The sequence below is a fragment of the Xyrauchen texanus genome, chromosome 44 (assembly GCF_025860055.1).
Source record: "Xyrauchen texanus isolate HMW12.3.18 chromosome 44, RBS_HiC_50CHRs, whole genome shotgun sequence".
Classification (NCBI taxonomy): Eukaryota; Metazoa; Chordata; class Actinopteri; order Cypriniformes; family Catostomidae; genus Xyrauchen; species Xyrauchen texanus.
In genome coordinates, this window is record NC_068319.1 from 25,118,241 (window position 1) to 25,133,492 (window position 15,252).

General features: G+C 44.1%; 1 protein-coding gene across 1 annotated transcript in view; it reads right to left on the reverse strand.

Moving 5' to 3' along the window:
- Nucleotides 1–381: 381 nt before the first annotated feature.
- Nucleotides 382–15,252, reverse strand: part of LOC127636914 (dopamine beta-hydroxylase-like) — a 34,867-nt gene continuing 19,996 nt past the window's right edge. Inside the window, exons 9-12 of the mRNA XM_052117715.1 lie at nucleotides 14,939–14,998; nucleotides 1,205–1,332; nucleotides 718–877; nucleotides 382–542 (exon numbers count right to left, since the gene is read on the reverse strand). Of these exons, the coding sequence (XP_051973675.1) occupies nucleotides 408–542; nucleotides 718–877; nucleotides 1,205–1,332; nucleotides 14,939–14,998 (483 nt within the window). The 3' untranslated portion in view covers nucleotides 382–407. The remainder of the gene's footprint in view (nucleotides 543–717; nucleotides 878–1,204; nucleotides 1,333–14,938; nucleotides 14,999–15,252) is intronic.

Here is a 15,252-nt window from a genome sequence, read left to right on the forward strand (position 1 = left end):
GTCAAAGTGGTATGATCTGACTTCACACATCCAGTAAAAATCACCTGGGCACAAGTTGGATAAATTTAAAAGTCTCTGGAAAATGTTGTTCTGAAAAAGGATAATTTGTTTGCATATTATACAGCATATTTGTTTAGATATTATAATAACTCATACATTTTAAGTGTTCAAATAATTTTTGGTGCCATTGTATGTGCTTAGGTTAATTCTGTCCAAATGCAAGTTTAAATAATAAATAATATTCTATACACAAAAGAACACTTCAGTCATTTATTTTCATCAAATAACATTAAAGCACATATCCTCTATATTGTACAGGCTGCTGCGTGGATCTGTTGCTGAGACGCCAGACAGGAGAAGCATGACAAAGTTTAAACTATGTAGGAGGCAGCAATGTGTCTGGGGCATCAGCCACTGCTGTCTGACTTGACCTCTGTAGGGTTATCATTCTGAGAGGCTGCTTGCTGGCTTAATTCACATGGGTAAGGGGCTCTCTGGAGCTCTGCGGTGACCACTGGTATCTGCTGTTTCTCCCATTGTCCCTAAGAGAAAAATTAGACCGTCATTCTGTGCAAATAATTAAGACTTACTGTAAGATACATGTTTAAAAAGTAACACAAAAACGTAGCACATTTTTGGAGCAAGAGTCATTTTGAATACTTTTAGCATTCTTTTCCCTTATTGACTATATGGTCTTCAACATGCTGTTGTACTCACAGGGAACAGCTCAGCTGTGGATTGGTTGCAATGCATGGAGATCGGTGAAGTGGTGTAAAGGGAGTTCAGCACCTCCCCATTGAAGCTGTCCCAGGTTAATGAGGAAAACTGATCTTCCACACTGGTCTGGGGACAGCTGCAACCATCACGTCCCTGAAACCTACAAAGATTTTGTGGAATTTAAATCATTCCACTTCTTTCTTGTCCTCGGGCATTTGGACTCAAAGCAAAGACTTTATTTCAAGTAAACTGTTTTTGTATTTATTTATCAATACTTGGTCAGAACTGTGACACACAGAAAACAAATTCCCCTGCAATGTTGCTATTTTCAAGGTTTTCTTCACATTGCTAGGTCTGGAACTCTTGGGGACATCAATGCAATGTAATTTCATGGTAAACAGGTATTAAAAGGCCATATTAGAAGGTCATATCTGATGTTGCAGTGTGTAGTTTGGTCTCAGAAATGTTTTTTGTACTCATGTTGTACCTGTTGATGAGGCTGAAGTATTTCTGTAGGTAATCCGGGTCCACATGGCTCTTACACAACTCCAGCTGTGTACGAGGGTAGTAATGCACGTAATTGACACACATCTCTTCCATAATTCCAAAACCACCCTGCAAAAGAGAGAAAGCAAAGTCTTCATTGACTGCGCTGCCCCAGCACTGCAGTTTAGCTGAACATCAAAGACGATTAACTTAACTGGAGTGTAAGCTTTTAAGCTCTGAGGGTGTTTTTAAAGATTTCCTGTTTCAGTGGAATGGCCAAAATTAAAGGCTTATAACTCGACAAAAAAACAAGGAGGGTCAAATGTTTGGTATCAGGGCTCTAGACTGCGACCATTTTTCCTAACAGTGCAATTAAAATTTGCAAGAGGTCAAACTGAAGCGACTACAAAGTTGACAACTCTCTGATTGTCATTTTTTGTTGTGTGTGAAAAATATCAAACGACAAACGTTCAAAACGCTAAAGGAAATAGTTCTACCCAAATAAGTTAGTGCTGCACAAGGCTCAATGGACAGATCAGGGCAGAGACGCGCATTTACACACGGACCGGTCTTGAGCGCTCAGCCACACAAATCAGAACAGAACAGTGATGCGTGAAACATGGGCTGTTACCTATATATACCTATATGCTCAAAACCTATTTGAAAGCGCATAATGTGTTGATGATTAAACTAGTTTTAAATCATGTTAAATGGCCCAAACATTCTAAACAGCACTGAAAAGGAATAAAGGACAAATCTGTCCCATGAACAGACAGAAATTGTAGCTAAGGCTTTCAATCCACACATCACAGATATAAAAATATATTTACCAAGAACTTATATCAATATATCGGGGTAGTGAGGGAATACAATTTAATTTTGGGATGTGTTTTTCTTATGAAAATAGCATAATTTTATCATGGCTTTACTTTTACCTTTGGTTACTATGATCTTATTGCAAATACCACATCCTGATGAAAAGAAACAGTGAAAGAAGTTATGTACATGTACCATGGTCTTTTACCATTCTACTGCCTATCACAAGTCTTAATAACAACAAACTCAGCTGACTGACCTTATATAAACATCCAGGTAAGCCGACCTCTTAATTTTGCCTGGAACGCCTCAGTTCATCACAAGTGACAAGGTATGGTGACAGTCATCATTCGGTCTCATAGATCCATCATTATGTACAAAACTTACTATTTATTTCGACCTCACTTAGACTGTCACCACTGTCTTTTACCCTAAATGACTGCTATCATCAGAGACATGAGGGATGGGATCCTCACTGCCCTGTTTAGCAGCTGCTGACAAGACATAAAAAACAGGATTAGCTACATTAATGCTGTAAAATCTCAAAAAAGTACAAGGTGTGCTCCGAAAAGCAGCAGAGTAGATATCTGAGAGTGCCACCCCTTAAGTGCTGCCCAGGATGTGGCCATACTCCTAGTAGAGTGTGCAACTAGGCTACCAGGAACTGGTATTTTCTGACTCGAGTATGCATGAGCAATAGTGTCCACTGTCCAGTGAGACAAACGCTGTTTAGATAGTGGCTGACCAAGACTTTTTTACCAAAACACACAAATATTTGTGTGTGTGAAATACGCAAAGACTGAGTGCACTTCATGTAGGCACGTAGTGCCCTGAATGGACACAAGGGCAAAATATCCAGTCCTATACCCATATAATGTGGGTCAGGCAGAAAAGACTCCAGTTCAATTACCTGAGTAAATGTACCTGGTTTAACCTCTAAAAGGCTGGATTGGGCCAGAGAGAGACCCCAGCAGACTCTGCCTTCAACCTGAGTCAGTTTTCACTGACCAGGTCCAGGTCAGGAAGCAGACAATCTGGTCAATCCGAATGTCTGCCAGCTGCTTGAAACATCACACAGGTCACATAAACTACAACACATAGAGACTGTATCACCTAGATATCATATAGGGACTGTTCCCCAGACCACCAAACACAAACCCTTTAATAAATCATTAAGAAAAAATGTACAGTCAAACTTAATAATAATAAATTATTGAAGATAAACATCGTAAAAAGGTAGGTACTAAAAATGAGATCTCTTTCAACCAAAGCACTAATTATAAATGAAATTATTACAGATAATAGTTTGGATGTTTGAAAGAAACCTGGCTTAAACCAGATGAATACATTAGTTTAAATTAGGTTATTGTTATAAACATGAACCTCGCCTGAAGGGTCGAGGAGGTGTTGCTACAAAAGTTTTTGGTGTTACTCAGAGAACAGGATATAAGTTTAAGTCTTTTTAACTTAGAATGCTTAATGTGACACTGTCATATATATTTAAAAAAATCTCTGTAGCCTTTTGCTTTTGCTACAGTATATAGATCACCCGAGCCGTATTCTGATTTCCTTGGTGAATTTGCAAATTTTCACTCAGATTTAGTAGTTACTGTAGATAGAGCTTTAATTGTTGGTTACTTTAACATTCACATAGATAATGATAATGACACATCGGGATTAGCATTTATTGATATTCTCAACTATCTTGCAGTCAGAAAAAATGTGACAGGACCAACTCATCGCCATAATCATACACTAGATTTGGTTCTGTCATATGGAGTTGATGTTGATACTATAGAGATTCTACAGCAGAGTGATGACATCTCAGACCATTACCAGCTAATGTCACTCAATCTACACCATGCTATATTTGACGTAGAACTATTCTTTCAACCACTATAGATAGCTTCAATAATAATCTTCCAGAATTGTATATACTCAGTAATCCAAAAAGTCTAGAAGAACTTGATAGTGTCAACCCCCTTCGATTATAGAAAATTAAGAGAAAAAAGCCCCACAACATGGTACAATGTTCACATTCATGCTCTCAAAAGAGTGGCTCAGAAAATGGAGCGCAAGAGGAAGAATACAAAATTAGAGATATTTAGAAGGATAGAGTCTGTAGCTACCAGAGAGGCACTAAAAGCTGGCAGGTCAGCATATTTTAGTTAACTCATAGAAAACAACCACAACAATCCTAGTTGTTTATTCAGTAATGTGGCTAAATTGGTTAGGAATAAAGCCTTGACTGAACCAGATATTCCGTCACAGCACAATAGTACTTCCCTTCATGAATTTCTGAACTGAAAATACCCCAAATAAAACTGGAATTATCAACTGTCACAGCACCTCATAAAACAGTGTCTCATAATTTTCCTCATGAGAAACTTCCATCTTATGCTGTCATAGGCCATGAAGAGCTAACAAAACTTGTAAAAAAAATCAAAAGCCAGAACAATCATGTTAGATCAAATACTAACTAAGCTCTTAAAAGAGGTATTCCCTGTAATATTAGAACCTCTTCTTAATATTATTAACTCTTCACTATTCTTAGGACATTTCCCAAGAAACTTTAAAATGGCATTTATCAAACCGCTTATTAAGAAGCCACAGCTTCATCCTGGCAAATTGGCTAATTATAGACTGATTTCAAATCTCCCATTTTAGTCAAAAATACTAAAAAGTGTCCTCACAACTATTTTCATTTCTACAGAGAAATGGTATCTATAAACAATCTTATTCAGGAATGTGGCCCCATGACAGTACAGAGACTGCACTTATCAGAGTTACAAATGCTCTTTGTAACTTGCTCCTATCATCTGATTGCAGATTAATTTCTCTTCTATTGCTTTTAGATCTTAGTGCTGCCTTCAACACCATAGATCATGAAATTCTCTTGAATAGGCTAGAGAATTATGTTGGCATTAGGTCCTATACTGTATATTAGACCGCTACTACATTGTATGTGTAAACAAGGAATTGTCAAATCAAACAAAAGTTAAGTATTGAGTGCAACAAGGATCAGTTTTAAAGCCCCTGCTTTTCTCCTTATATATGCTTCCCCTGGGAGATATTATCAGGAATCGTGGAATAAGTTTCCACTGTTATGCTGACGATACCCAACTTTATATTTCTTCTAAACCCAACTAAATTGAACAGTTCTCCAAATCAATCAGTGTATCAATGTAATCAAAGATTGGATGACCAGGAATTTCCTTCTACGTAATTTCTACTAAACAGAGGTACTAATTATTGGACCAAAAACCTCAAAAAATATGCCGCTAAATTTTATTTGACTCTCTATGTATGTACTGTTATTTTGTCTTCTACAGTAAAGAACGTAGGTGTTATATTTGATATCAATCTGTCCTTTGAAAATCTAATTTTCAATGTTTGTAAAATAGCACTCTTCCACCTCAGACACATACTCTCTGTGGCTGATGCCAAAAAATGTATTCATGCATTCATGACCTCAAGACTTGACTATTCTAATGCATTACTGATAGGATGTACTGCAAGTTCAATAAATAAACTTCAATTGGTTCAAAAGGCAGCTATCAGAGTGCAGATTGAACCAAGAAACATGATCATACTAGCCCAATTTTATCATTGTTACATTGGCTACCTGTTAAATTCCATATTACTTTTAAAATTCTGTTAACTACATACTAAGTTTTTAATGGTCTAGCTTCACAGTACTTAAGTGACCTACCACGCTATATTCCATCACGTTCATTACGATCACAAAATTCTGGCATGTTAATAGTTCCAAGAATATCAAAATTCACAAAAGGAGGTAGATCCTTTTCCTATTTGTCTCCAAAACTATTGAATAGTCTCCCTAACACTGTTTGGGACACAGACACACTCAGTTTAAGTCTAGACTAAAGACTTATCTATTTAGCCAGGCATACACATAATGTATCCATCAACTCACAATTAGGCTGCTTTGTTAGTTCTGCCGGAACCAGAAACATTTCTCAGAAACATTTCTCATAATCTATAACTCTTGAAATTGAATGGCATCTATGCTAATATTTTTCTGTTTGTTTCCCTGTCTCAACCTCTGGATTCATATTCCAAGGTTACCAGAGCCAGCTAGATTTAGCCCCATTCCTGCCTGGTGTCGGACTCCACTGTTACAAGTCGCTGAGTGATGATAACAAACTACAGCCGGTGCTAGCCAGACATCACTTCAGACTTTTACGATGGACTTCAAAGGATGAACTGATGCCAACTCCAACTGAAAGTCATCAGATACTTTATATGCCACTGCCTGAACCTTTGATTTAGGATGGACTACACTCTAAATGGAATCCATAGAATATCAATTCATTGCCAACAAAAGCATTCATCAGCCAACAAACAAAGGACAATGCATCTATGTGAACTTCTGCAGATAATCCAGGATGGCATCAAAGTCATTAGTCATTAATCTTACAGTTCATACAAACTCTTTGTTTAAACACTGGCCCTTAACACTTACAGTACTTAGTTTAAACCACATTTTAAACCATGACTTGCACTGCACACAAATAACTAATATTGACATTATAGTCATGCTGTTTAGCCTGAGGGGAACTGGCCCCCACAGTGAGCCTGGTTTCTCCCAAGGTTATTTTCCTCCATTAACCAACAATTTATGGAGTTTTGTGTTCCTTGCCACAGTTGCATTCGGCTTGCTCACTAAATATTTAACAATTTAATTATTTATTTTTGTACACAATTTACAATTACACAATGATGACTCTATTCACCAAATCATGAATGTGAGAAATTTCTCCAATATAAACCTTTATTGTATTAGGTGAACAAAGCCGGTGTCAGATCTGATAGGTTCCAGCTGTTGACTGTGACACCATGCCGGATTCAGGTGCCAGATCTGGTCCCCTCATTACAGCGGTGAAGCCGCTGTAATGAGCTTACTCTGAGAAGGCCCAAAGGAACCACAAACTGCTGCTGTGATCATTCCCAGCAGCCTCTGAAACTGATGCAACCTCATATGTTTGCTTAACCGAAATGACTACACTAAATTGTTAATTTTCAGAACACTTTGAGGAGTCAAAGATGCAATCATTGACAACACATTCAGGTGGAGCCCAACGAACACTGTTTGTTGTCATGGTTCCAAATAGCTTTTTTCCCAGTTTATCCTGAAACCGAGGGACTGTATGTGTTTGACTACTATCTCTGTGTTCTTGACAGCTTGGTATTGTGATGGAGCACAAACCAATGAGTCATCAAAGTATGTCAGAACTTTCAGACCTGTTACTTGAAGGGGAAAGAGAGCTGCTGACACCACTCTGGTGAAGACTCCTGGGGACAGGGAAAGGCAGAATTGTAGGACCCTGAGCTGGAAGACCTGACCTTGAAAGGCAAAGCGCAGAAACTGTAGGTGTTCCTGACAAATGGGCACATGTAAGTACTTGTCTTTGGGGTCTATCGAGGTGAACCATTCGCCTGGTTTGATAGCCTGCAGAATCTGTGTCGTGGTCAGCATTTTGAAAGGCAATACCTTTATGAAAGTATTTAGTCTCCTTAGATCTAAGATGGTTCGAAGCCCAACATCTAGTTGGAATAGAACCCAGTAAGCTGTTCGTTGGGACTGTAGGATTTGTAGTAAGGCTGCAATCTCATTGGCAAGAATATTTGCCCAGATCGGTGTCATATGGTATCCAGAGAATGGGGGAGGACATCACCGAACCTGAATCTTCTATCCAATTTTGATGGTTTTGAGTACCCAAGGATCTGAAGTATTTGTTTCCAAGCTGTCCAGGCATTGCTGGGAACAGGCATCGGCGACCTCCCCGAAACTGCTACGTGGGTCCTGCCTGGGGGCTGGAACTCCTTGGAGTACATTCCTGCGGTGAGACACAGACGAGACCCTTAGGCACACCTTCGACCAAGTGAAAGTGATAAATGGTCAACGCCTCCAGCCATCCTCCAGGTCTCTCATACCTGTATTTTTAGATTATCAAGGATCAGTTGTATCGAGTGACGCAGGACACTCAGACAAAGGAGGATACAACACAATTATTTGTACCAAAGAGCCAAGAGGAAATATTATTCCAGACAGCTCATTAAAATCCGATTGTGGGTCACTAAGGGCAGAAAAAATTTAACCGTCTAATGGCCTGTTTATATTGGCCAGGCATATGCGGGGATGTTCGCAGGTGGTGTCAGCTGGTGAATCCGTCAGCCACCCCAACAGCACCATTGCGCCCCCTTCCATTGATCAAGGTCCCCTTCGAAAGAATTGGAATGGACATCATCGGGCTGTTAGAGTGGATGGAACACGGGCATCACTTTGTGTTGGTCTTGGTGGACTATGCAATGCAATATCTGGAACAAGTGTTTCTGCATGACATTTCTTGGTTGTCATACTTCATCTCAAAGTTTTTGAATTAGAGAATTATCTCCCGAGTGGGGATTCCGATAGAAATCCTCACTGATCAGGGTATTACGTTAATGTCACGTAGACTACACAAACTGTACGAATTATTGGGGATTAAATTAAATTAAATACATTCTTGACCTGAGAGAAATACTCCACATACTGGGGCAATTAAAACAGAAGAATTTGCTCCAGGCTCAAGAACATCAAAGCTGGCTGTATAATAGTGGTATTATACAGCCAGGAATTTAAACTGGGATATAAAGACCTTGTATTGCTCCCAACAATGAGCTCTAAATTACTCAGCAAGTGGAAAGGACCTTTTGAGGTCACACGGTGAGTTGGGGAAATCGATTATGAGGTGAAACGAACGGATAGAGGTGGAGCACGTCAGATTTACCACCTCAACCTCCAAAAACCATGGAGAAAGGCAGGCCTCATGACTTCGGAGAGGGCAAAGGTGAACTTAAAAGCCACCGATCAAGTCATCCTGGTCATTTATGAAGACCACCTCTCACCATCCCAAGTCATGGAGGTTGCCAGGTTGCAAGGCGAATTCTCTGACATGTTCTCTCTTCTTCCCGGTCATTTGAATTTCATAGAACACCATATCGAAACTACCCCAGGGGTAGTGGTACGCAGTCGTCCCTTCTGATTACCCTAGAACAAAAAAAGTGGTTCAGGAAGAATTAAACGCCATGCTCGATATGGTTGTAATAGAAGAGTCACACAGTAACTGGTCCAGCGAGGTGGTTCTGGTCCCTGAGAGCGATGGGTCGGTCTGGTTCTGTGTGGATTACAGAAAAGTCAACCTAGTGTCAAAATTTGATTTGTACGCATTGTTTTGTATTGACAAATTGCTCGATCATTTGGGCGCTTTTATTCGACACTGGATTTGACAAAGTGATATTGGCAGATCCCTTTACACCAATGTCCTGTGAGAAAACAGCATTTTCCACACCAATTTGTGTCCTTTCCTTTCCGTATGTTCATGGACAGGATCCTCAGACCCCACACTGCCTACGTCGCTGCCTATCTGGATGACATAATTATCTACAGTAATGATAGGCAGTGGCAAATGCAGCATCTGAGGGCTGTTCTGAGATTGTTGAGTTGGGTGGGGCTCATGGCCAACCCAAAGAATAGCACAATTGGGCAGGTGGAAGTACAGTATCTGGGAATCCACCTGCTGACTGAACTCACTAAAAAGGGAGCACCAGATCCGGTCCAGTGGACGGAGCTGTGCCAACAGGCTTATGCGCATGTGAAAGCTGCACTTTGTGGCAGGCCGCTGTTACACTCTCCTGATTTCCCTCTCTCTCTTTTTTTTTTTTACAGACTGATACAACGGACAGGGGGTTGGGGGCCATGCTGTCCCAAATGGTCAAGGGGGATCACGCATCACGTCTGGTTAGGAAATGTACTTTTTTTTCTTATTTTTATGATTTGATATTATATATCTCTGGGTGAAAATAAGGTGCCTCTGAAAACATTTTCACAATCATATCAACTATAACGGAGTAAAATTTTGTGTTGATTCAACAAAGCATTAAAAATCCTTGGCAGATTAACTTCTAGTTGTGTTACCACTCCTGTGGGTGGATTTTGCTCTATATCTTCCTTCCATTGATGGTTGAGTCGAAATTATTTTCTGTGGTAATCGACAGCATGTCATAGATGCTGTCCATAGAACTTACCAAATACCAATACCAAAATACCAAAATTACCCAAAATAACAGTCTTATGAGAGAATGTGTTTGATTTTCCTACTAAAATAATTATAAGAAGAAAAAAGAAACACCTTAAACAGTCCAGCCAAGCTGGTAAGGCTAGTCTGTTTGATGGTTTTAAATGGGTTTTTGGCACATGGCAGTTGGTCAGGCTAGGAGACCAGCTGGCCAACCAGCTAAACACCAGCTTGGCCAGAATTGGAGAGCAGCTAGACGATATTAAAAAAGCTAAGACCAGAAAACCACCTTAGGCTGGTTTGATCAATTATTATTTTTTTTCCCAGACTGATGATATTCTTCAGGTTAAATCTTCAAATCTGAATTTCAGAACTGTCCCCCAATAGCCAAAGCTGGAACTACAATTGAATGCATGCACATCTTTGCACGGCACACTGCACTAGTGCTAGACATGAGAAAACATGAGAACAAATCTGTGTTTTTTAAAATTCAACTTTGCAAATGTATTATCTTGCTAGCCAGAGATCAAACGGGATGGGCTTTGCAAAGCACATCGGGCCAAATTCAGGGGCATACATATTCTAAACCAACATGCTGATATCCTGAAAGATTGTGCTTGCTGTTGGATCTACGGCGCATATCAGCGACTTTTTCCTTCTCTGCTTGTCAGTGCAGCTTTGCCCCAGGCGCTGCCTCGTGTGTCTGGGCCATGATTGTGGATGGTTCATGTTCTCACTGCGAGAACCTTACCATGGCAATGTTGCGGTAGCGCCTTTCCTTCCTAAAAAGGAACGGCACTCCAGCCCCCCCCCCCCCCCGTGCGTCACTCCTTCTTCCCACAGGATTGAGGACTACCCGGCTGGCGATGGAGGCGATTTGGGGCCGGGTACATCCCCACGAACCACCCGCCCCCGACATTGACTTCCGTCCGGGCTCGGGTGACATCGGCTCGCCTCAAGGCCAGTCTGCGTATCCTCTTTAGCCCCCTGAGCTGGATGATGAGGTCGCCACTGCATCGGAGAGTGTTCCTGCATTGACGTGGAAGACTCGACTGGGCTGCCCAGATGGCCGACATGCTTGCCCGGGCTGCCGTCAGTGTGGGGTTGGACTGGAACCCTCCGTCCTCCCCACAGGCTGGATGATTGGTTCCTCATGTCTGCGCACCGCTCAAAGCCATTTACTGCCTGTAATCGAACCCCTCGCTCATCCGCTCTCACTACCCTCGACGGCGGAGCGGTCAACAGGTACTCGGCGGTCTCTCGGGTGGACAGAGCAGTTGTGATCCACCTGTGTCCCGAGAACACCACCACCTGGAATGCCATGGCCCTCCTGCAAGTCCACCAGGACAAGGAACTTAAAGATCAGCACTTAAGTAGTCCTGACCCTGACGTATTGGTGACAGCGCGGACAATCGGGCAGGTGATGGCCACCCTCGTGGTTCAGGAACAACATCTGTGGCTGAATCTGGTCGAGATGTGGGACGTGGACAAAGCACGCTTCCTCAATGCACCTGTCTCCCAGTTCGATCTCTTCGGCGACACCGTCGAGGACTTCTCCCAGCAGTTCTCAGCGGTGAAGAATCAGACGGAGGCCATCTCTAATATCATGCCCCACCGCACCACCAGCACGGGCCGTGCTCCGTCTGCCCGTCGAGGGCGTCCTCCTGTGGCTTCCAGAAACGTGCAGCTCCGCCTCAACCTGGGCCTAGCACTCAGCCCCAGCGTCGAGCGCCCCGCAGGAAGTGCATGCCTCCGTCTCACGAACACCCTCCAGGAGCCGTAAGGCTCCCAAGCATTCCTGAGACGGACGACCCAGAGATCGAGACGTTTGATTCGGAGCTGGTAAGCAGTTCAGTTTGTTTTCTTTGCCGCACCCCCTTCGGATTGTGGTACCCACAATCTCAATAAAGGAGCAATTTCTTCTTTCTCTGGGTCACCTGGCCAGCAAATGCCGTTCTCAAGGCACCCCGGTGCCACACCTCAACAGTCCCGGCACATCGGACGTGGACCTCCCGCCTCCAAACCCACGACTGTTTCCCTCCGGCCGGCCGGTTCTGACGAGTCTAGAGGACGCGTCCATGGGACCTCCTCCTCGGTCACTAACCTTCTGGGGCATGTGGCGTCCTCCTCACCATCTCCTCCTTTGGAGCCAGCAGCGACTCAAGTCGCTGTGTGCCTCTCGCATCCCGGGCAACCTCAACGTGGCAGTGAATGTGCTATTGCGACAGGGTACGCCCAGTGGAGAATGGAGGCTCCACCCCCAGTCGGTCCAGCTGATTTGGGAATGGTTCGGCAAGACACAGGTAGACCTATTCGCCTCCCGAGAGACCTTCCACTGCCCGCTCTGGCACTCCCGAACGGAAGCTCCCCTCGGAACAGACGCGCTGACACACAGCTGGCCCAGGGAGCTACGCAAGTACGCATTTCCCCCTGTGAGCCTTCTTGCACAGGTGCTATGCAAGGTAAGGGAGGACAAGCAACAAGTCATTTTGGCGGCCCCTACTGGCCCTCTTGGACTTGGTTCTCGGATCTCGTGCTCCTTGTGACAGCCCCTCCCTGGTGAATTCCCCTGAGGAAGGACCTTCTTTCTCAGGGACAGGGCACCCTCTTTCATCCGTGCCCAGACCTCTGGAACCTCCACGTCTGGCCCCTGGATGGGATACGGAAGATCTAGTTGGCATACCACCTGCTGTCATAGACACAATCAACCACGCCAGAGCTCCCTCTACCTGGCAACTTTACGCCCTGAAGTGGCACTTGTTCACAAATTGGAGTTCTTCCCGGTTTGAAGACCCACAGAGGTGCGAAGTCGGGTCAGTGCTCTCATTTCGGCAGGAGAGGTTGGAGGGGAGGCTGTCCTCCTCCACCTTGAAGGTGTATGTTGCCGCTATTGTGGCCCACCACGACGCAGTAGACGGCAAGTCTTTGGTTAAGCACGAATTGGTTATCAGGTTCCTTAGAGGCGCCTGGAGGTTGAACCCTTGCTGGCCAAGCCTGTTCCCCTCCTGGGATCTCTCAGTGGTCCTCTTGGGCCTTCAGAGACCCCCCTTCGAGCCACTAGAATCCGTTGAACTCAAGGCCCTCTCCCTGAAGACGGCCCTCCTGATCGTGCTCGCCTCCATCAAGAGGGTCGGGGACCTGCAAGCGTTCTCTGTTAGCAACAACTGCCTGGAGTTCGGTCCGGCAGACGCTCTAAGTGTCATCCTAAGACCGCAACTGGGCTACATGCCCAAGGTTCCTACGACTCCCTTCAGAGACCAGGTAGTGAACCTGCTAGCGCTGCCCCGGGAGGAGGCAGACCCAGCCCCTTTGTTGCTTTGTCCGGTAAGTGCTTTGCATATCTATTTGGACCACACACAGAGCTTTAGACATTATGAGCAGCTCTTTGTCTGCTTTGGCAGACAGCGGAAAGGGAACGCTGTCTCCAAACAGAGGCTTTCCCACTGGGTGGTTGATGCCATAGCATTGGCCTATCACACCCAGGCCGTGCCCGCCCCCTTGTGGGTTTGAGCACACTCGACGAGAAGTGTGGAATCCTCATGGGCACTGGCCAAAGGCACCTCCTTAGCAGACATATGCAGAGCAGTGGGGTGGGCAACACCCAATACATTTATGAGATTTTACAATCTCAGGGTTGAGTCGGTTTCATCCCCGGTTTTCTCATATCCGAGCCAGTAGAACTTGGTAACGTGGTAACAACTGACCGGGTGTACCACTTGTACCTAGAGAGGTAATATTGTGTGCTTTTATCCCAGGAGATCCCACTAACTCGGCTCCCTGGATGACTCCTCCCTAGCCCTCTGGTCCACGAATTCAGCGGAGGAATTCCCCGCCCAAACCCAATGCGAGTACTCAAATTACTCTGTAATGGAATAGCTGCTCCACAGGTCGGGCCCCCATGTTTATTTGTCCCCCTGTGTGTATTTTCCGCGGTACGGTCCCCTTGCGAGCAGACCCGCGTCTCCCTTGGGCAGTCCTCACTGCCCCCCAGTTGCTGTGTTTATAGCAACTTCTCCCTCCCAATAAGGTAGGATCTACCACCGCGCCATTCTCCACATGTGACTTAGAATCCCATGTGATGTATTCCACCACTCTTTACCTCCCTCAGCCTGGGCAGGTGTGGTCTCCGCAGGGTCTTTCCCCCCTAAAAGAATAGGAATTGGGAAAGAATGGCTTCCCAGATGCATGTGGCCCCAGCCGCTTTAACTCTATGCGAGAAACATAGAGAGAGAAAAGGCGTGGCTGGCGCGGTTTGCTCCCATGCCCGCACTTGTGTCAGCAGCGCACATACACGGTTCAGTGCATGGCGTGATTAAAATTTGACCCCTAGTGTCGCTTCTTCGACACAACATCGAAGTGAGCGACAGACAGGGAATGTCTAGGTTACTGTTGTAACCTCCGTTCCCTGATGGAGGGAACGAGACGTTGTGTCCTCCCGGCCATGTCGCTGTACCGAGACACTGTTGCGGCCGAACCTCATTGTCGGCTCCTCAGGCAGAATCCTGAATGAACAGACGTATTTCCCTCCCTTTATATCTGTATGTCCGGGGGCGGGACATGCAAATGTTTGACAATTTCTCATTGGTCTTTTTCTCAAGTTCAGAGATGCGCAAGGCTCTCAAGAGAGAAACCCCTAGTGTCGCTTCTTGACACAAAGTCTTGTTGCCTCCATCAGGGAACGGAGGTTACAACAGTAACCTAGATGTTTTCATCACCAGGGTTCTAATTTAAATATTGAGCAAAGATAAATCAGATCATATGATGTGTATAAACATGGACTCTGTTAATATAATATTTACATATGTTGACTTACATGTATGTGCTGTTGCGAGACTTACCACAGTAACTTTGTTCCTGTCTTCCGTGTTATACGTGCACTTTGTCAAAAGAACATCACCCTGTGGGGGTTGACACACACACAAAGCAGCAGTCAGAAATGTTCAGATCAGGTTTATCACTCGGCTATTTGTAGAGCATGTTAGAGAAATGTGAGAGTTCAGGAGCTGGCAGGTTAGCATTAAATTGGCAGGCTCAGTGGTATGTGTGGGTGCTGTTATTGACAGTCTAAATGCAGCAGATCTGGGCTTTTGTTGGTGGCTTGCTGGCTGCAGGCATTTCCTGTAATGTTTTCAGTATCTCTCTTTCTCTAATA